The following is a 20376-nucleotide window of genomic DNA, read 5'->3' on the forward strand; positions in this document are numbered from 1 at the left end:
ACCAGGTGGCAGCAAGGTCACACACCCCATGGTTTAGTCCCTTAGTGCTGCTGCTCACCCATAATAGCTGAGGCTTATGGCCTTCTTGATGATGAGAGGTAAGATTTAAATACAAAGTCACAAACCTTGAACCAATCAACGCCTGTTTCTAGAAATTAGGGGTGTAGCACATTTGGTAGAGTGCTTGCCTGGTGTATATAAAGCCTTGGGTTTGACCCCCTGAATCTGATGTATGGGGCTGTTGGCCCATTTGTAATCCCAGTACTTGGGAATGAAGGCAGAAGGATCAGAATTTATCCTTAGTTACATCAGAAGTTCAAGGCCAGCCTGCTACAGGAGACCCTATCTGAAATGAATGGATGGTTGAGTGGATAAAGCAACGTCATGTTTCTTTTGACTATTTTATTATTTTGTGCATGAGTGTTTGACTTCATGTATGTCTGTGTACCACGAGCATGCCTGATGCTGAGGATGCCAGAAGAGAACATCAGATTTCCTGGAACTGGAGTTACAGACAGCTGTAAGCCACCATGTGGGTGCTAGGAATTGAACCCAGGTCCTTTACAAGAACAGTAAGTCTCTTAAATGTCAAACCATCTCTGTAGCCCCCAAAATAGTGTTCTTCTTGTTGCTGCTGCTGTTGTGTTTTGCTTTTTTGAGACAGGGTTTCTCTGTGTAGCCCTAGCTGTCCTGGAACTCACTCTGTAGACCAGGCTGGCCTCAAACTCTGAGATCCACCTGCCTCTGCCTCCTGAGTGCTGGGGTTAAAGTTGTACACCACCACACACATCCGGTCAAGGTAGTGTTTCTTACGTTAACCCTCAAAGGCAGGCAGAAACCAAAATAAAAGAAAGAAAGTAAAGACTGAAGGGAGGGAGAGAAGCAGGGAGAGAGAAAAGCCACAGTTTATGGCACTACCTCCAAGGCACTGTGGCCTGTGGCCAGAGGTAGGGAGGGATAGTAATTTGCAGCTCAGATCACCAAGCATGCACTCAGTTGAGTGTCTCTCCCAGTCATCTTTACTCCCCGGGGGGCGCACTCTACTACCACATCCCCAGCCTCTGTGTGCTTAGTCCCTGTTGAAGCCTAGCTCCAACCCCTTCCAGTGGATTCCTCTCCAGTTCCTTCTCTCAATCCTAGGTGTGTCACATGGCTGCCGACCTGTTCCTCCCTGTACCCTACTGGAATGTTCCCCACTCCTGGAGCTAACTCTTCCTGTCTCATCTCTGTCTCCGGAGATGGCCTCCGGAGCCTCTTCTTCACCCTCATCCCTGCTGGGATTGGCACACAGCTCACATTTGGACTGGTATTTTTCCATCAGAACACTCCCTGCTCTGACCTGGCGCCTGGCTCCTGGCAGGCTCTCAGCAGATGCATATCTATTGAGGAAGCTCGGGGTCAGGGGAACTGGCTTAGGATCCCCTAGTCAGTGGAGAGCACAGATTTGTACCCCCTTTACTCACGTTGGATTTGAGTCTTTTGTAACCCTGGACAGGTCATTGGACCCTTGCAGTTCATGAAACTGAGGGTGGGGGTCTGCTGGCAGACCCCAGAGTGTACACAAAATTGAAATGAACCAGTGAGGGAAAGATAAAGCTACAAGATTCCTCTGTGTATGTAGCAGATGACGGCCTTATCTGGCATCAATAGGAGGGAGGTCCTTGGTCCTGTGGAGGCTCCGTGCCCCAGTATGGGGGATGCTAGGGCAGTGAGGTGGGAGTAGGTAGAATACCTTTATAGAGGCAAAAGGGAAAGGGGGATGGGAGGTTTGCAGCAGGGAAACTAGAAAGGGGGAAAAACATTTGAAATGTAATAAAATAACTAATAATTAAAAAAAGATTTCTTGTATAACCCTCGCCACCAAAACCAGATAAAATAAAACCTGAGTTCTCCAGGGAGTAATAGGAGAATGATAACAAGAGGACGTGAAGCACCTCAACAGTGTCTACGCCAAGCCAGGCATGGTGCTGTGCATCGGTGAGAACATAACTTAAAGCCCATTTTATGAGACTTGAAATCACATGATACCCGAGCTTGCCCTCAGGTATCGATGATAAGAGATGGGCCTCAGAAGCAAGACCCTGGCAGGCTCAGTTAGGAGCCTAGTCCAGGATAGGCCTTGATAAACTGATAAACTGATTCCAAGGTGGTGTTGATATGCTAGTGAACCAGCTCCAAGCTGTGAGTCCAGACAGGACAAAGCTACCCACCCAATAAAATGATACAAAGATTTGAATCTTGGGAATGGTCTCTGTGATCTCACTGACACGCCGCCAACAAAACATGGCCTCTCTAGCTTCTGTGTTGATACCTTCAGCAAGAGAACTGGAGACTGTGTGTAGCCTGGGTAGCAATGACTTTGAACTTTTAGCACCGTCACTGGGTCCCCTGTCAGCGCTGGCCTATGCTCTCAAGGACCTCCTAGACCTTCATCAGTGCCATCCTTCCAGACTGCTATAGCCAACGGACTTCACGGTAGATGTAGGTCAGGCCTGCAGCTTTTGAGGCACCCTCACAATTCCCCAGGGAGACCCTGTGGCTTTATTTCTGCCCAAACCACTTCTCTCCACTTGGTGGGATGTCTAATTTTTATACTAGTATAAAATAATATAAGGAATGTCTTTGAGAATAAACCAAACATATTTGAAAGACGAACCCTGTGTGGATGTCCTAACTGCCGAGTGACTTACAGTCTCAGGCTGTGCTCTCTATACACGTCTTTAACCCTAGTACCTGGGAGGCAGAGGCAGGCAGATCTGTGAGTTCAAGGTCAGCTTTTTCTACATAGCAGGGTCCAAGTCATCCATGGCCTACAGTAAGATTCTGTCTCAAAAAAAGTTTGTACTAGTGACATGTTTAAATAATGATTTTCTAAATATGTTGGATGCGTTGAAGAAATTAAGCATAGGTCTTTCTGGCACGTTGATTAGGTGAATTACTCTATTCTTTAGGTAAGTTCATTTTATTTTCATGTTTCACACAGGGACTAGCCACGTAGCCTATCCTGGCCTCAAATCTGTAACTCTCCTACCTCAGGCCTCCCAAGTGCTGGGATTACAGCTGTGTTCAAAAAGCTGGGCCTGCAAGCATGCTCTGGTGTGCCTGGCTTCCACATTATTTTTTAGTTTTGAGACAGGGTCTCTGATAGCCCAGGCTGGCCTCAAACTCTCTATGGAGTCATGAGCTCTTGATCCTCCTCCCTCTACCTCCTGAGTGCTGGGATCATGTATGTGTGCCATGACAGCAGCTTTCAAAAAGTAATGGCTTAAAAATATGTCCCAAGATTCTTTGAAACCCCCCCCTTCAAAATATAGGGTCCACTTCCTTCCTTTTACCAGGAACAAGTCTTAGTGACTCATTTTATGATACAAATGACCATGGGTGATTTTAAAATTTTAATTATGTTTGTGAATGGTGTGTGTGTGTGTGTGTGTGTGTGTGTGTGTGTGTGTGTGTGTGCAAGCGCAGTATTTAAACAGCTCAGAAGAGGGCACCTGGAGCTGGAGTTAGAGAGGCAGTCGTGAGGCAGATCTGGGCAATGTGGAGACAGCAGGCTCAGAAAAGTCCCTGAACCAGAAATGGGACACCAAGGTCCTATGACTTCCTGACACATAGAACCTGGGAGGGAATCATGCTCACGGGTCTAAACCCACTACCCTGAAGGGATTTGTTGTGTGTACTCATGGGTCAGAGTTCTTGAGATTCCTCTGGGCTGGAAAGTCTCTTGAACCCATATCCTCCATGTCTGGATGGCTGCCATACTTTCAGAGATACAGTGTCTTTAGGAATACAAGAAAAATTTAAACTATGGCCAGGCAAGGTGCCACATACCTTTAATCCCAGCATTTGGGAGGCAGAGGCAGGCAGATCTCTGTGAGACCAAGGTCAGCCTGGTCTACATAGCAAATTCCAGGTCAAGGATATAGGAATACATCCAAAGTCTGGAATGCATGCCGACCTGAGCTCAGAGGGAAGCTGTGAATGCAGGGACCTGCCTCTTTTATGACTTTTGGGAAACTGGGCCAGATCCCACTTCTGCAAAACGTTACTGCTTTGAATATAAACAACAGGCAAAGGTCCATGCCATTTCTAACATTCCTACTCTAGTCTCACTGTTGGCTCATCAACGATTACGTCAACTGCAAGGTCCGCTGTAGGCAAGAAGACCTGCACCGCCCCTGTGGAGACACACGTCCACCCCTCCACCACACCCAGGAAAACTGAGCTTTTCCCTATAATGTCTGAAGGAATGATCATGCTTTCTTAAGGAGTGGAGCAGAGTGAGTTCTGGAATTCAGAGGTGGGGATGGTGGTCATGAAAATTGGCCAGGGAAACCATGGAGCATGGATGTCACTGTGACCTTGCAAAGACCCAGCATCTCTGGTAGCCATAGACAGTGGTGCTTTTATTGCAGTGGACAGCACGATCTCTTGGGAGATTGCAGTGGACAGCACGATCTCTTGGGTCCTTGGAGATCACAACCCCTTCCTGAGCATTCTGACTCCCAGCAAAGTTAGTTCATGGTGTCCTCTGGCTTTGCGCAGAGTACTGCACCAGACTCTCCTAGTGGGACTTGGATCTCACTCTCAGCATAGGCTGAGCTGCAGCCTGCTCAGTGCCAGGCTCTTGGCAACTTAAATGGTTTCTTTGAGGGGAGAAGTCCCCAGCTGCTGAAGAGAAATTTCTTCACTCTTCTGTTCCGTGTCTTTTTTGGAACGGCCTTCTTTGACTCTGCTCAAAGGTAAACAGAAACTTCTGTTATCGTCCCGTTTGACCATTTCCTGACCTGCCCACTCACCTGCCTAGTCTTAATAGGTTTCTAGAAAAATAGTGTTCATGTTCCAGTTTTCATTTTGTTTGTTTAAAACAGGGTCTCATAAGGTATCTGTGGTTGGCTTGGAACTCACTATGTAGGCCAGCCTGGCCTTGAACTGACCAACCTCTGCCTGCCTCTTCCTATGGATCCTGGATTAATAGTTTATGTGAAGCTGAGGTTTGCTGTGTTCTCAGCAAATACTCTACCAGTGTACTTCCTGCGCCTCTCCAACCTCCCTATGTCTCCTGGTCTACCTTTATTCTTGTGCTTTTTCTTCGTATTGGACCTGTTCTGATTGAAAGCTAAGACAGCGTAGAGGAAGGCAGAGTGTTTCTTATTTATTATTATTGTTGTTTTTTCCTATTTTTCTTTTTAAGATTTATTTATTTATTTATTTATTTATTTATTTATTTATTTAATGTATGTGAGTACACTAATGCTATCTTCAGACACACCAAAAGAAGGCATTGGATCCCATTACAGATGGTTGTGAGCCACCATGTGATTGCTGGGAATTGAACTCAGAACCTCTAGATGAGCAGGCAGTGCTCTTAACCACTGAGCCATCTCTCCAGCCCTCAGAAAGTGAGGGTTTTTTTTGGTTTGGTTTTTCGAGACAGGGTTTCTCTGTATAGCCCTGGCTGTCCTGGAACTCACTCTGTAGACCAGGCTGGCCTCGAACTCAGAAATCCGCCTGCCTCTGCCTCCCAAGTGCTGGGATTAAAGGCATGCGCCACCACCGCCCGGCAGAAAGTGAGTTTTTATGCATAGCCATTGAAGATTCCCCTGACTTCCAGGCATTTCTTGTTGCCTGTAACCACTAGTCCCGCACTCCATGTGCCAGAGGACACTCACCTTCTTTCCATTGCAGCGATAGTTTCCACCAATGGCACATTGCGGGTCTCAGTTAGGAAGCAGGTGACAGCCATTCCAGCCAAGACTGAAGTGGCACCAAAGGATACAGGTGGCAGAACTGCACTGATCTCGCCAAGTGTGGTGATCAGGGGTGCTGCCAAGCCTCCGAGGCGGGCGTTGACAGAGGCAAATCCCATCCCCATCTGCCTGTGAGAAGTGAAGACCTATCAGTAGCTGGGGCTGGGCCCCCAAAGAGTTGGGTCTGCGGGTATCAGGGAGGAGAGTGGACCCCTGCGTGGGCACCACTCCTCATACTCACCTGATCTCTGTGGGATACAGTTCTCCTGTGAACAGATACACACAGATGAAGGAGCTGGCCAGGCATCCTTTGCCCAGTGCTGCTTGCACTGTCCTCAGGGTCTGCATATCTAAAGAGGCAGAAGACAGAGTTGGAGCTGTGAGGAGCAGAGGCTGGAGCAGGGGTATGATGGAAGGCTGGGGGACTTAGGATTGGGAAGAGGACCAAAGGGTAAACCTCAGGCAGAGGAGGAGGTACACGACAAAGGCATGAGCTAGTGCATACGCCTTTAATTCCAGTCCTCTGGAGGAGGAGGCAGATAGATCTGTTGAAGGTCAGCCTGGTCTACAAAGAGAGTCCCAGGCCAGCCAGGGCTCCATAAGACTCTGTCCCCATCTGACTACTTCCTCATTCATTTGCATCTGTCACTACAGCCTGCTGCAGAGACAGGACAGGGGTGGGGGTCAGGCTTAGATTCAAACCCTAGCTCTGACCCAGGTAGGTGAATTAGCCACAGTGACCTCCTATTTCTGAGCCCCTTGGTTCTGTAAGGGAAATACTAGCACAGCTTTGCATGTCTGTCCAAAGGTGTCATCGCTGGACACATGTCACCAGTAGTATTTGGTGCTCAGTCAGCACTTCCTGCTGGTGTGTCATTAGCATGTTTGTCCTGCTGCTGTTCACAGACTGCAAACCCTGACTCAAGTATCCCACATGAGGTGGCCAAAGAAATTACGGTACCTGCTTTGAATTGGTGTTAGCTGCAGTGTTCCCCGAATTGCCCACATCTGAGCAGCTCTGCATCAATTACACCAATTCCTCTTTGGCATGGTACCTTAACTTTCCTTTTTATCGCTTTTGAGACAGGGTCTCATTTTGTAGTCCCGCCTGGCCAAGAACTGATGATGATTCTCCTGCCTCCACCTCCCAAGGGCTAGAATAATGGGTGTGTTGCTGGTCACCTCCAGAGCCCCCCCCCCCCCCCACTGCTTCTGGGACCCTGTGTCAATGTGACTACCACAGGGCAGCAGTGACAACTCACCCTCAGACACGAACATGTTGGCAATGACCATGAGTCCAGCTAGCATGAGGAAGGAGGACACGGTGGCCCGTCGTCCCACATAAATCATAGTGGTGGTGGCGACCAGCATGGCTGGGATGTCGATGATCCCAAACAGAGCCTGTACCAGGTAGATGCTGAGCCCAAACTTCTGCAGGTCCATGGCCAGGCCATAGTAAGCCACAGAGTTGGAGAACCTGGGTAAGGAGGCAGAAGAGCCCTGTTTTCGACTCTCTGTCTGGGGCTCGAGGCAAGGGATACAGGATAAATGGCCTGGGGAACCTCCCCCCAGGAAGTTCAAATCGCTTTGGCAGCATCTTCTGGTTCCTCATGCCTCAGACTTTGGAGCACTTTCTCACTATGTCCCGTTCTCACCACCCGCTCTCCTGAGCTCCAGCTCAGAGCTCAGGGTTATCTTTGGTTTTCACTGTCAGTACAGCTTCAGTGCTGGAATTAAAACAGTGCTAAAGCCAGGCAGTGGTGGCGCACGCCTTTAATCCCAGCACTTGGGAGGCAGAGGCAGGCGGATTTCTGAGTTCGAGGCCAGCCTGGTCTACAGACTAAGTTGCAGGACAGCCAGGGCTACACAGAGAAACCCTGTCTCCAAAACAAAACAAAACAAACAAAACAAAACAAAAAAAACAGTGCTAAAACCCAAAACGAGAAAAAAAGACCGAGAGCGGTTAAAGAACACAGGAACTGTAGTTCATGCCAGTCTGTGCCTGTGGTCCCAGCACTTGGAAGACCAGGGCAGGAGAATCACCAGCCTGGGCCACATAGTGAGATCCTGTCTCAAAACCTTACCTTTATTTATTTCTTTGCTTAGTATTTTCGTGTGGACTGTGTACGTGTGTCTATATTCCTGCACGTGTGTGCGCTTACGTGTGTGCGGTGCGTGTGGAGGGCAGCCGTTGACAATAGCTGCCGCCTCAATCGTTCCCCACCTTGTTTTCATTTTTTAAATTAATTATTATTGTCTGTGCACCTATACCACTGTGGGGTCAGAGGAAAGCTTTTGGGAAGTTGGTTTCTCTCCTACCTTGGGTCCCAGGGATGAAATTTGGCAGGTTGTGGGGTAGTGTGGTGAGAGCTTTTACCTGCTGAGCCATCTTTCAGTGCTGAGACAGGATATCTGAACCTGATCTCCTCTCCCCATTCTCTCTCTGACAGTCTCTTGCATCACAGCTCAAGCTGACCAGACACTCACTGTAGTCCAGGCAGTCTTAAATCTCACAGAAATACTCCTGCTTCAGCATCGTACATTCTGGGATTATAGGCAAGAGCCAAGCACCTAGTTGTGTTCTCTTTCTGGGTCAGACATGAAACTTTGTCAAGCTGAGCCATGTACTTTTTTGTAGGTGCGAGGTCACCTGTAATGCCAGCACTACATTGAGGAGCCCAAGGCAGCACAACTGAAAGCCAGCCTGGGCTACAGACTGAGATTCTGTCTTAAACAACCAACCAAGCTGGGTGGTAGTGCACACCTTTAATCCCAGCATTCAGGAGGCAGAGGCAGGCAGATCTCTGAGTTCGAGGCCAGCCTGGTCTACAAAGCAAATTGCAGGACAGCCGGGGCTACACCGAGAAACCCTGTTTCAACTCCATCCCCCGTCCAAAAACCAAACAAAACCCAATCAACTGAAACAACAACAAAGAAGACACAGATGGAGAGTGGACGGGTATGTGTAACCCAGACCCCCTGACTTCTGTCCTGGGTTTACCCAAACCCTCTCTTAGCAGCCGAACCCCAATCTTAGGCATTGTTTTTGAAGGATTTTGCATGTGTAATAAAGGTCTCACATCAGTTGACTTGAGGATAACTGGGGGTCTGGTGAGGGAAGCTGATGTGATCACATCAGGTGTTTAAGCCTAGGCCTACAGGTCAAGGACAAGGAGTGAGAAATTCAAAGCCTAAGAGACTTCATTGCTTATTCAGTTTTATGAGACAAGGTCTCATATAGCCCAGGCTGGGGTTGAACTAGTTATTTTTCAGAGGCTAACCTTGAACCCCTGATTTTTCTGTCTCTACTTCCCCATATGCTGAGGCTGCAGGTGTGTGCCACTTCTCCCAGACAGAGAACAATCTGATGTGAGAGTCTCCACTAAAATGGAGACCGATACCTGGTCAGGAATGCATGCATGGCCTTTGAGAAAGTTGAAGAACAGCTAGAGACAAGCCACCTGGTGTACATTCTAGCCCTGAGGGCATGTTGTTGGCACAGCTACCAGGGAAGAATGAGAAATGTCTTTGTTTCTAAAATGGTCTTTCCAGAGAGACTGGACCATGATCAGCCTGGAGTGCCTTCCAGGTGGGATTGGGACTGACAATGTTCTGGAAAAATCTGTCATATGAGAGTTGGCTACCAAGTTCCAAGACAGCCAAGGTTATACCCTGTCTCAAAAAACAAGACCCTGTCTCAAAAAACAGAGAGAGAGAGAGAGAGAGACAGAGACAGAGAGAGAGACAGAGACAGAGACAGAGACAGAGAGACAGAGAGAGACAGAGAGAGACAGAGAGAAATAGAAAGAAAGAGAGAGACAGAGTGACAGAGAGAACATTGGCTACCTACCAAAGACAGAAAGTGCCAAGAGACAGACTAGTCTAAGCTTCAAGTTATTATGGACCTTTAGATGGAAGCATGTCTTGGTGCCAAGGGGCAGGAGAAAGGGGTTTATACACTAAGCTATGCCAAGATGGATCAGGACCAACTGGAATGTTCTTGGACAGTCTCAAAAACATTCACATATCAGATATCAGCTAAGAAGCAGTCCTTTTTATCAGTGCTTGGCACTAAATGCTTGGCCAACTACCCAGTCAAGTTTGCTTAGCCTACTGAGTTTGCTGGGCGACTGTGTGAGCTTGGCAAATGGGGTCACATCCAAGATGGCTGCAGTCAAGTCAAGCTGTATCCCAACACAGGGAGAATGGACTAAATAGATATTCCCCATGATTCCTTTCTGTCTGACGTTGCTGTGCCTGACAGAATTCTCATCTTCCTTCCCTTACTTCCTCATTATTCACTGGCTTATCAAATATTTACTGCAAATCTATGCAGTAAATATGCAGTCATATGCTTTACCTAATGGTGACATTTCAGATATAATTAAGTTAATTTAAGAAAAAATATAAGAACAGAATACTAACCTATTTTTATAGAAACACATGTGTGTGTGCATGCGTGTGTGTATGTGCGTGCACGTGTGTGTGTGTTGTCGTCAATCTCCAGGGAAGAGCAAGAGTGAGCCCCCCCCCCTTCTCTCTCTCCATGGCACACAATTTTTTAAATTTTTATTTTTTAATTTTTTATGTGCATTGGTGTTTTGCCTGCATGTCTGTGTGTGCATGAGATTGTCAGATCCCCTAAAACTGGAGTTACAGACAGTTGTGATCTACCATGAACTTGGGTTCTTTGGAAGAGCAGCCAATACTCTTAACCACTGAGCCATCTCTCTCCAGCCCCAACCCCCTCTTAAGATAGGTCTTACTATATAGCCCTGACTTACCTAGCACTTCCTGTGTTGCCTTGAAATCTCAGAGATCCACCTGCCTCTGAGTGTAGCCCTGGGATCAAAGGCAAGCAGAACCACACCCAGCCAAGTACATTCACTTTCATCCCAGGAATCTTTCTGTGTAATTCACTCTTATCTTCACAACAGTACTAAGAGATGGCTAGTATTATAAAAGTCACATGACTGATGGGAAAGCTGAGGTTTAGAGAGGTTAACACGTTCAGGATCCAACAGTAAACTCAAGCCATCAGTTCCTCAGAGTCTTGCCTGTTTTAAGTCAGGGTCTCATGTAGCCCAGGCATGGCTTTGAACTTGCTATATAGCCATCTCTCCAGCCTGAAACTAACTTTCTTTCTTCTTTCCCCAATCTCTCTCTCTTTCTCTCTCTTTCTCTCTCTCTCTCTCTCTCTCTCTCTCTCTCTCTCTCTCTCTCTCTCTCTGTCTCTCTTTCTCTCTCTCTCTCTCTCCTTTGTACTCTGAGTATGCATTGCTTTTGCAATTTGGAAATTAGCCACAAAAGGAAACAACAAGGTTTGGAGACATCTGTGCAAACTAACCAGTTCTCTTTTCCCTTTTCATCCTTTCAGCCCTCCTGGGACCCCAGAAGTCCCTGTCTCCACCCCAGCCTAGAGAGAGTCTCTCTTTCTCTCTTTCTCTCTCTCTCTCTCGTCACCACAGAAATGGCACAATTGGATCCAGATGGGGCCTGGTGAGGTTCCAGGGCTTCAAGGGAGCCCTGAAAACAGCCAAGATTTTCTGTATAAAACAAAATTACATAAGCCAGGAGGCTTCAAGGGGTCAGGATGCTTGGAGAATCCTTTAAGGCCCACTGCCCCACCTCTGCCTAGGCTGTAGGTCGATGCCTCTTATTAGCAAAAATAAGACTTTGCTAATTCTCTCTAGAAAGATCCAAAAGAGGTCTTTCAACCTCAGAGTTTGGAGTTGGTGGTTTCTTTCTAACAAGTAGGACGGTGAGGAAGTGGCAGGACACCAGAGGGCGCTGCAGGGGGTTGTCTGGACATCAGAGGGCAGGCTCCGCCAAGAATGGGAGGGGAGGAGGTACTGGGGTGGGGGGCAGGTTACAACACACCTCTCTGAGGTCTTGGGATCTCCAAAAGCTCAGGGAACTTCATTCCCAGAGCCCAGGGAATACATCCCCAAATCAGGTAACACAATGTCAGGGGCCACATAAAACCGGAAACCCCTCTCCATGTATTTCCTTTGACCCTCACGAGGCCCATACTGCAATAAGTACTACATCCTTCCTGCCTCATAAATATTAGCTTTGAATATTTAATGTCCAGGCAATGCAGAGGAGAAGCCAAGGATTTTTTCTGCCTATTGCTCCCAGCTGTGTAGTAAATGAGACTGTCTGATTTTCTGTTTTGCTTTGTTTCATTCAGGGGCTAGCCCCAGCACTTTGTATATGCTAGGCCAGTGCCCTACCATTGGGCTAAATTCCAAGCTCTTTTTCCTAATTATTACTAAATTATAAACAGTTTATCCATTAGTTACAAATTTATTAAATTATTTGTTAAAGTATTTATTTATTATTTTAATTTATCTTTTTTTTTTTTTTTTTAAGTTCTGTTGGGTTGGAGAGATGGATCAGCAGTTAAGAGCACTGGCTGCTCTTCCAGAGGTCCTGAGTTCAATTCCCAGCAACCACACTGTGGCTCACAACCATCTGTAATGGAATTCAATGTTCTGGTCTGAAGACAGCGACAGTGTATTCATATGCATAAAATAAATAAAGAAATCCTTTTTTAGCCGGGCAGTGGTGGCGCACGCCTTTAATCCCAGCACTTGGGAGGCAGAGGCAGGCGGATTTCTGAGTTCGAGGCCAGCCTGGTCTACAGAGTGAGTTCCAGGACAGCCAGGGCTACACAGAGAAACCCTGTCTCGAAAAACAACAACAACAACAACAACAACAAAACCCAAAAAACAAAAAACAAAAACAAACAAACAAAAAAGAAATCTTTTTTTAAAAAAGTTTTGTTTGCTTGTTTTTATTTGTGCATGTATGTGTGTATGTGTGTATGTGTGTATGTGTGTATGTGTGTATCTGTGTGAGTGTGTATGTGTGTATGTGTGTATGTGTGTATGTGTGTATGTGTGTATGTGTGTATGTGTGTATCTGTGTGAGTGTGTATGTGTGTATGTGTGTATCTGTGTGAGTTTATGTGCATCACATATGTACAGGTAAGACCTTCTGCTCAAAGCTAGACATTCTAGATCAACATAATGTCTCATCTCTAATGTCGAGTCACACATAGAGTACCAGGTGCTGGTGAACCTTAATTTTGTTGTTGTTGTCTTGAGACAGGCTTTCTCTGTGTATATCCCTGGTTGTCCTGGAATTTGCTTTGTAGACCAGGATGGCCTTGAACTCATAGAGATCCACTTGCTTTTGCCTCTGCCTCCTGAGTACTGGAATCAAAGTGGTATACCCTTCCCCCACCACCACCCCTGCTGTACCCTTAATTTAAAAGAAAAACTTTTTTATGTATGAGTGTTTTGCCCCTATGTATCCATGAACACCACATGGGTGTCTGATAACCACAGAAGCCAGAAGAGGACATTGGATTCCCTGAGATTGGATTTTGACCAGTGCTCTAAACTACTGGGCCACCTCTCCAGCCCCTGGGAGGTGACCTTTTTGTTTTGTTTTCTTTTGTTCTGTTTTTTTAAGACACAGTTTCTTTGACAGTAGGCTGTCCTTGGAATTTAGAGATTTTCCCCTTGCCTCTGCCCCCCAAGTGCTGGGATTAAAGGTGCGCACCAACATATCCAGCTGGGGAGTAATCTTTTTTAAGCATGTGTGTGCGCACGCACGGGTGTGTGTGTGTGTGTGCGCGTGCGTGCACATGTGTGCTTGTGTGCATGTGTGTGTGCGCGTGTGTGCGTGCATGCGTGTGCGTGTGTGCGCATGCGCGTGTGCATGTGTGTGTGTGCACACGCATCCTTTGCGTATGTGTGCATCTGTCTGTGCTCATGTGCTTGCTTACCCATGAAAGGAGGGTCTCAGGCATCTTGATCCTTCAATGCCTTTTATTAAACCTAAACGTGAAGGTCCATTTGACCAAAGCTGGAGTTACAGGCATAGCAGGCCATGTTCAGCTTCTTTACACAGGTTCTGTGATTTGAAGTCAGGCTTTCATACTTGCAGAGCAAGCATTGAAGCATTTTCCCAGCCCTAAGGACCAGGTGCTGAAAGGAAGTGACGTGAGACTGAATCCATATGCATTAGGACTAGTTCAGGACAAAGTTGGCTAATGAGAGCAGAAAGCACATCCCTGCCTCAGGTCAAAGGTATGAACCATCACCTACCAGACCACCATGAGACAGCACGTGACCTTTCTGATGGCGGGGGTTCTGAAGAGGTCCAAGATGGAGTTGGAGGTGCGGACACTTGCAAACTCATCCTGGATATAGGAGCTCACCACCTGGGAGAGGAATGTGTGATCAGGGGCATGAGTGTCCTGGGACTCCATTTTCCTTGTTGGACTCCGTATCCATAGAAAACAGTGCTTCGGTGTGTTTGTAGGCGTGTCATTTGGTCGTATCCTCTCTTCGCCAAGGCCCTCTGAGACTGTTGGATGATTTTGTGATGCAGTGGAGGCTACAATGTGCACCTCAACAGTCCCGAGGCTCTGTGGTATCAGAGACTCACTCAATTCCCAGTAACTTCACCACAGCGTCAGATAGTGGTTAAAAGCAGCTGGGCTGAAGGATAGGTTAGATCACTGGGCTAGCACATCCACGGCCTGGCTTCCACCTCCAACACAGCCCCTCCCCCACCATGTCCTCACTGGCAAACTACCCGGCCTCTCCAAACCTGGACGTCTCTTTCTCTTTTTTACAGTTTTGTGTTACATGTATTTTTTTGTGTGTGTGCGAGCATGTGTGTGGAGGGGAGAGGACAACTTTTAGGAGTCAGTTCCCTCCGTCCATTGTGTGGGTGCTGAGGATTGAACTTGGGTCATCAGACTTGGCAGCAGCTTAACCCACTGAGCCGTCTCGCCCCAATCCTTTTTTTTCTTTTTTTCTTTTTTCCATGTGTGTGTTTCTTTTCTTTTTTCTGAGACAGGGTTTCTCTGTGCAACCCTGGCTGTCCTGGAATTCCCTTTGTAGATTAGGCTGGCTTCCAACTCAGAGATCCACCTGCCTCTGCCTCTTGATTGCTGGGACTAAAGGCTTGTTCCACCATGCCGGATTATGTGTGTATTTCTTTAAAAAAAATTTTTTTTAGCTTCAAGGTTTTGTCACTGAACCTGGAATTTGTCATTCCAGCTAGGCTGGCTGGCAAGTGAGTCCCTGGGGTTCGCCTATCTCTACCCTTCAGCTCTGGGTAAACTTCTATCAGACCTGTCTTCTCCCCCACTGCACCCCCCACCAGCCCCATATTTCAACCCTTCCTACCCTGCCTGCCCTGAGTGTTGCCTGTCTCTGCCCTGGGATGGCAGGAGAGTCTTGGGCAGCTGACAATCCCCGGTGAGACCAAAAGCTGTCAATACCACAGACATCTACCCCAGCCTTCCATCAACGCCCCTGCTCACCTCTGCAGTCAGCCTTTCCCCTTCTGCCTTCCTGCCATTCATCATGGCCACCTTCCGAAGGTTCTGCACAGCTTGCTGGGCCTTGCCGTGAAGGAGGAGCCAACGGGATGACTCTGGAAGCCACCTGTGGCACAGAAGGATCATTTCCACTGCAATCCCAACATACCTTCATTCTACCAGACCCTAAAGACAGGTGGCAGGGTCCCAGTTTCACAAGCAGGACATGTCACCAATATCCCTTCATTGTTATTTGTTTTGTTTGTGAGATAGGTTTTCCATATACATTAGAGATAGATAGATAGATAGATAGATAGATAGATAGATAGATAGATAGATATTTCGCTATGTGGGTGGATCCTAGAAATTGAATTCTAGTTGTTAAACTTGAAGTCAAATGTTTTTACTGGTTGACCCATCTTGCTTGTACATTTTCCTTTCTTCCTTCCTTCCTTCCTTCCTTCCTTTCTTTCTTTCTTTCTTTTCTTTTTTCTTTCTTTTTTTTTTTTTTTGTATAATATTATCATGGTTTGAATATGCTTGGCCCAGGGAGTGGCACTATTAGAAAGTGTGGCCTTGTTGGAGTAGGTGTGTCACTGTGGGCACGGGCTTTAAGTCCCTCACCCTAGCTGCCTGGAAGTCAGTCTTCCACTAGCAGCCTTCAGATGAAGACGTAGAACTTTCAACTTTGCCTGCACCATGCCTGCCTGGATGCTGCCATGCTTCCTGCCTTGATGATACTGGACTGAACCTCTGAACCTGTAAGCCAGTCCCAATTAAATGTTGTCCTTATAATGTTGCCTTGGTCATGGTGTCTGTTCACAGCAGTAAAACTCTAACAAAGATACACATCATACAGAGAATCATTGAAGAGTCCTTCAAAACTAAGACACACTTGGTATTGAATTGCATCTGGTTCTCACCTTAGCTGCATGGCCTTGAAAAAATCATGGGTTCTCTCTTATAAAATGCAATGGGCTTTTACACAGTACAGTGGAACTGATACAGGCAAAATCAGAGCCCCATTCCATGGAAAGAGGTTGGCCAAAATTCCCTAAAGCTATTCACAAGTACCTGGGACCCTGTGGCCCTCATGATGCCTCTGTTCTCTGTGTCCAGGACATAGAAGGCACTCTACACTCCACCTGTCAAGAAGCCATGCCCCACCTATCAGACACATGCCCCACCCCAGCCCCTCTCTGCCAGACATACCAAGAATAGAGGAAAAAGACCAGGAAAGGAGCAGACACAGCAAACTGCAGCCACCGCCAGGGGCGGATCAGGTATGCCACACCAGCCAGGATGAGCTGCCCCAAGGTGAAGGAGAAACCCAGCAAGATGCCTGCCACTGTCCGGCCCCTGGTTGGCATCCATTCTACAACTGTGAAAGAAAGGCAGCCAGCTGGAGTGACTCATCTACCACATAGCTGTTTCATTCACCCACCCCTTCCTCATGGCTGTGGCCACACCAAGCTCTACCTAGACAATACTCCTGTGTGGCCTGTGGCGGGGCACTCACTATAGGACATTAGACTCTAAAATGGCTTCATTGTATCCAGGTGGTGGTGGTGCACGCCTTTAATCCCAGCCTTTGGGAGACAGAGGCACAGATCTCTGTGAGTTTGAGACCAGCCTTGGTCTACAAAGTGAGTTCTAGGACAACCAGAGCTGTTACACAGAGAAACCCTGTCTTGAGTAAATCAAACCAAACCAACCAAACAAACAAAAAGTCTTCATTGTAAGGTTGAATTTCCTGAGACAGAGTGAGGCATGCCCTCTCCTCCTTGTGTGTGTGTTTGTGTGTGTGTGTGTGTGTGTGTGTGTGTACAAGAGTATATGTGCCGGGTGGTGGTGGCACACGCCTTTAATCCCAGCACTTGGGAGGCAGAGGCAGGCAGATTTCTGAGTTTGAGGCCAGCCTGGTAGACAGAGTGAGTTCCAGGTCAGCCAGGACTACACAGAGAAACCCTGTCCCGAAAAACCAAAAAAACATAACAAACAAAACAAACAAACAAACAAACAAAAAAAAACCAAGAGTATATGTGAGTACAAGTACACAACTGTTTGTGTGGTGCAGAGGCCATTCTGGTATGGTAGGCTGATGGCTTTCAGGCATTTGCTCTAAGCTGTGGTGGAACACCTACCCTTCTAGGTGGTCAGTGGAACTAGATTTCTGAGGTCTCAATCTGTGCTTAGCACCTTTCCATGTCCAAATGCTGGGACAGAAAAAGGCAGAAGGGGGTTCTGTTCTGTACACCTGGTTCTCTGGACCCAAGATCTCTCCCATCCTGAAATCAAAGACTCACCTGCCTATGGACAACTGAAGGCAGTGGTGGTGTCTGAGCCTTGATGATGTCTTCAGAAGCAAACTAAGTAGTTTAAAGCAGCACAGGAGGTGGCAGCCCTGTGCTCAGAGTGGGCTAGTTCTTCATGATGCCTTTCACCAGGGACTCACCTACAGGCTCCAGCTTAACTCTTATCTCTGAAGGGTGACATTCCTATCTGGTTAGCACCCAGGAGTTCAAACTCACTATAATCAGGCTGGCCTCAAATGTGTGATCCTCCTGCCTCTGTCTCCTGAATTCTGGGATTATATTCATGCACTACTATGGCACCCTGCCCTAAGGTTCTGGAGTTTGGATTGTCAGATTAAAGTAATTTGATTGTACAAACTTCCTGCCACCCTTTATTTACAGACTCATGTAGCTTAGGCAAGCTTCAAACTTGCTGTGTGGCTGAGGATGACCTTGAACTCCTGATCCTCTTGCATCCACCTCCCAAGTGTGGGGATTGCAGGTGTGAGTCATTATAGCTGACTCCCTTGGACACCAACCTATCTTACGGCCCCCCTGTGTCCCAGTCACCTATGCGACCCCATGTAAGCCTGGCACATCATAGATGACTAGTAGGTATTGTTGAGTAACTCTCATGAAATCAATCTGACCCTTTCATCTCACAGATTAGTCAACTGAAACCCAGACCCAAGAAAGGCCACCACTGCCTGCTGCAGCCAGTCTGTCAACCAGGGTCTTCCAAATCCAGACCCCTGGGTAGAAGGTTTGAGTTGCGGTTTCTGGGTGAGAATTACATAAAGCAAAATTTAAAAAGCTGTCCTGTGATGTTGTAATTCCCTTGTTGCATGACCCCAGCCCTTCTGGGTCCCACCTGGACCGGACTCACCCAAGGAGAGGGAGTTGAGGATGATGCCGGAGAAGGTCATGCCCATCAGGAACCGGAAGACACAGTAGGTACTGAAGGAGCCCACATATGCTGTGGCAGCCCCCGAAACTGCCAGCTGCAGGTATGACCAGACCAGCGGAGCCTTGCGACCCAACCTGAACCCAAAGAGTGAGGGGCTAGGGAATCCCAAGGTGGCCAGACATCACCAAGAAAGCAAAGCCTGTGTGACACTTTTGCCTTGGTAGGGACACAAAAGCAATCAAGGGGAGGATGAGATGCCCAGTAAAAGCCACCCCTCTAATACCATATGCAGCTGCCAGGACTCCAGACCTGCTGGTCAAGGCTAATCAGGGATAGAGGGACATGCGTGGAAGATCAGAGACTGAGAGATTTAGTCCACAGTGGGGAAAGGTAGAGAGTTTGAAAAGAGGTCCATGCCTATAATCCCAGCACTTGGGAAGTAGAGGCAGATGGATCAGAAGCTCAAAAAAATTAAAAGAAAAACATATATATATCTCCATTGTGTTTGTACACATACAGACATATGCACACAAAAAGAAGAGGAAGGAGGGAAAGAAAAGAAGGAATAGCCAGATGGTGTATGCCTTTAATCCCAGTACTTGGGAGGCAGAGGCAGGTGGTCTTTGAGTTTGAGGCCTGCCTGGTCTACAGAGTGAGTTTTAGGACAGTCAAGGCTACACAGAGAAACCTTGTCTTGGAAAAACAAAACAAAACCAAAACAACAACCCCAAATAATGAAAGGAATAAAGAAAGAAAAGACAGAATGTAGGTGAACACAAGGGTTTTCCCTGGGGAACTAGGACCTCCCCCAAAGGCTCACCTGTCGGCAAGGCCACCAAACAAGGCGGCTCCCACCAGCACCCCAGACATGTAGATGGACTGAGCCAGGTCACGAAGGGTGCGGGCCTCACACACCAGGTCCCACTATTGGGGAGAGAGGAGTGCTAAGCCTTGTCCTTAGGCAGTCGCTTTCTCCCAGTCTCCCAAGCCACCCACCCACCTCTGACCTCCATCACAATGGTAGATGGGAAAATGCTTCGGTCATAGACCCAACCATCCTTGCAGTTCTCTGTGGCCACTCCGTGTGAGGAGGTATTGGGTTTCAGAAGGGCCCATTGAGGCTCTATGTAGCGCTGGCATGGCTCAGGGACCCCATGCTGGTTCAGGGGTATGGTGGCCCTCAGCCAGGCTCCTGAGTCATTGGTGGCAGTTTCTGTGTAGTTGGCAGGATGCTGGCAGTGGTGAGGAGGCGCAGCAGCTGTGAAGTTCTGTAGGAAGGTGTGGCAGGCCAGCAGCCCACAGGGCAGCAGCAGCAAGGCTGTATAGACAAGCTGGAAGCGACCCACACCTCCCAGGACATCCAGCAGGTCTGTGAAGGCCATGGCCAAGAGCCCTACCCTCGGTCGAGTCTGCACAGGCCTTATATAAAAAAGCAAGGCAGGGGACCTGGAGGTGGAGCATCTGGCCAGGGGTCAGGACCACATAGGTCTCTATACTGCAGCTCAGAGGGATCCAGTTACACCTCACAGGAGGCCTAAGTGTCCCCACATCTGCCGGGTGCCCCTCCCCCAGGCTCTTTCTCCAGTCCTGTCTCCATCTGTTACCTCCTGAGTCTAAAAAGCTGAAGGTTGGGCGCTAGAGAAATGGCTGGGTTAGCAGAGTGTTTCAGCACTTTACAAGCATTAAAACCCTGCACTTGCTTAAAATGAAGGCCATGGTGGCCCGAACTTGTAATCCCAGGAATAGATTCATGGGGCTTACTGAACAGACAGCCAAGCCTACCCAGTGAGTCCCAGCTCCCAGTGAGAGATCCTGGGAGAGACAAGGAGGCTGGCCCCTCAGGAATAACACCACCCGAGGTTGACCTCTGACTTCTGCAAAGTGCCACGCCACTTATGAGTGTGTGCACACATACCTCTGTGTGTGCACACGTGTATGCACACACAAATACATAAATAATTTTAATTTTGTTTTTATTTGAGAAAAGGTCATAGCCCTGGCTGTCCTGGAAATTACTGTGTAGAACAGGCTGGCCTCGAACTCACAGAGATCTGCCTATTTCTGCCTCCCTTGGGGTGT

The 20376-nt window shown here is 47.7% G+C and overlaps 1 protein-coding gene across 2 annotated transcripts; it reads right to left on the reverse strand.

Moving 5' to 3' along the window:
• Positions 1–4385: 4385 nt before the first annotated feature.
• LOC117696567 (solute carrier family 22 member 20) lies at positions 4386–19710 on the reverse strand. 2 transcript variants are annotated; one of them, XM_034487524.2, is made up of 10 exons: positions 19305–19709; positions 19118–19221; positions 18277–18431; positions 16309–16477; positions 15100–15223; positions 13871–13986; positions 7013–7227; positions 5992–6100; positions 5673–5879; positions 4386–4732 (listed from the first exon to the last, which is right to left on the reverse strand). In XM_034487524.2, the coding sequence occupies exons 1-10, from the start codon at positions 19677–19679 to the stop codon at positions 4636–4638; spliced, it is 1671 nt and encodes a 556-aa protein (XP_034343415.1). In that variant the 5' UTR covers positions 19680–19709; the 3' UTR covers positions 4386–4635. The 2 variants fall into 2 exon arrangements, with proteins under 2 accessions (XP_034343415.1, XP_076772072.1); XM_076915957.1 differs by lacking the exons at positions 16309–16477; positions 18277–18431 and having other exon boundaries at positions 19305–19710.
• Between the last annotated feature and the right edge of the window lie 666 nt (positions 19711–20376).

The sequence above is a fragment of the Arvicanthis niloticus genome, chromosome 1 (assembly GCF_011762505.2).
Source record: "Arvicanthis niloticus isolate mArvNil1 chromosome 1, mArvNil1.pat.X, whole genome shotgun sequence".
In the NCBI taxonomy this organism is placed as follows: domain Eukaryota; kingdom Metazoa; phylum Chordata; class Mammalia; order Rodentia; family Muridae; genus Arvicanthis; species Arvicanthis niloticus.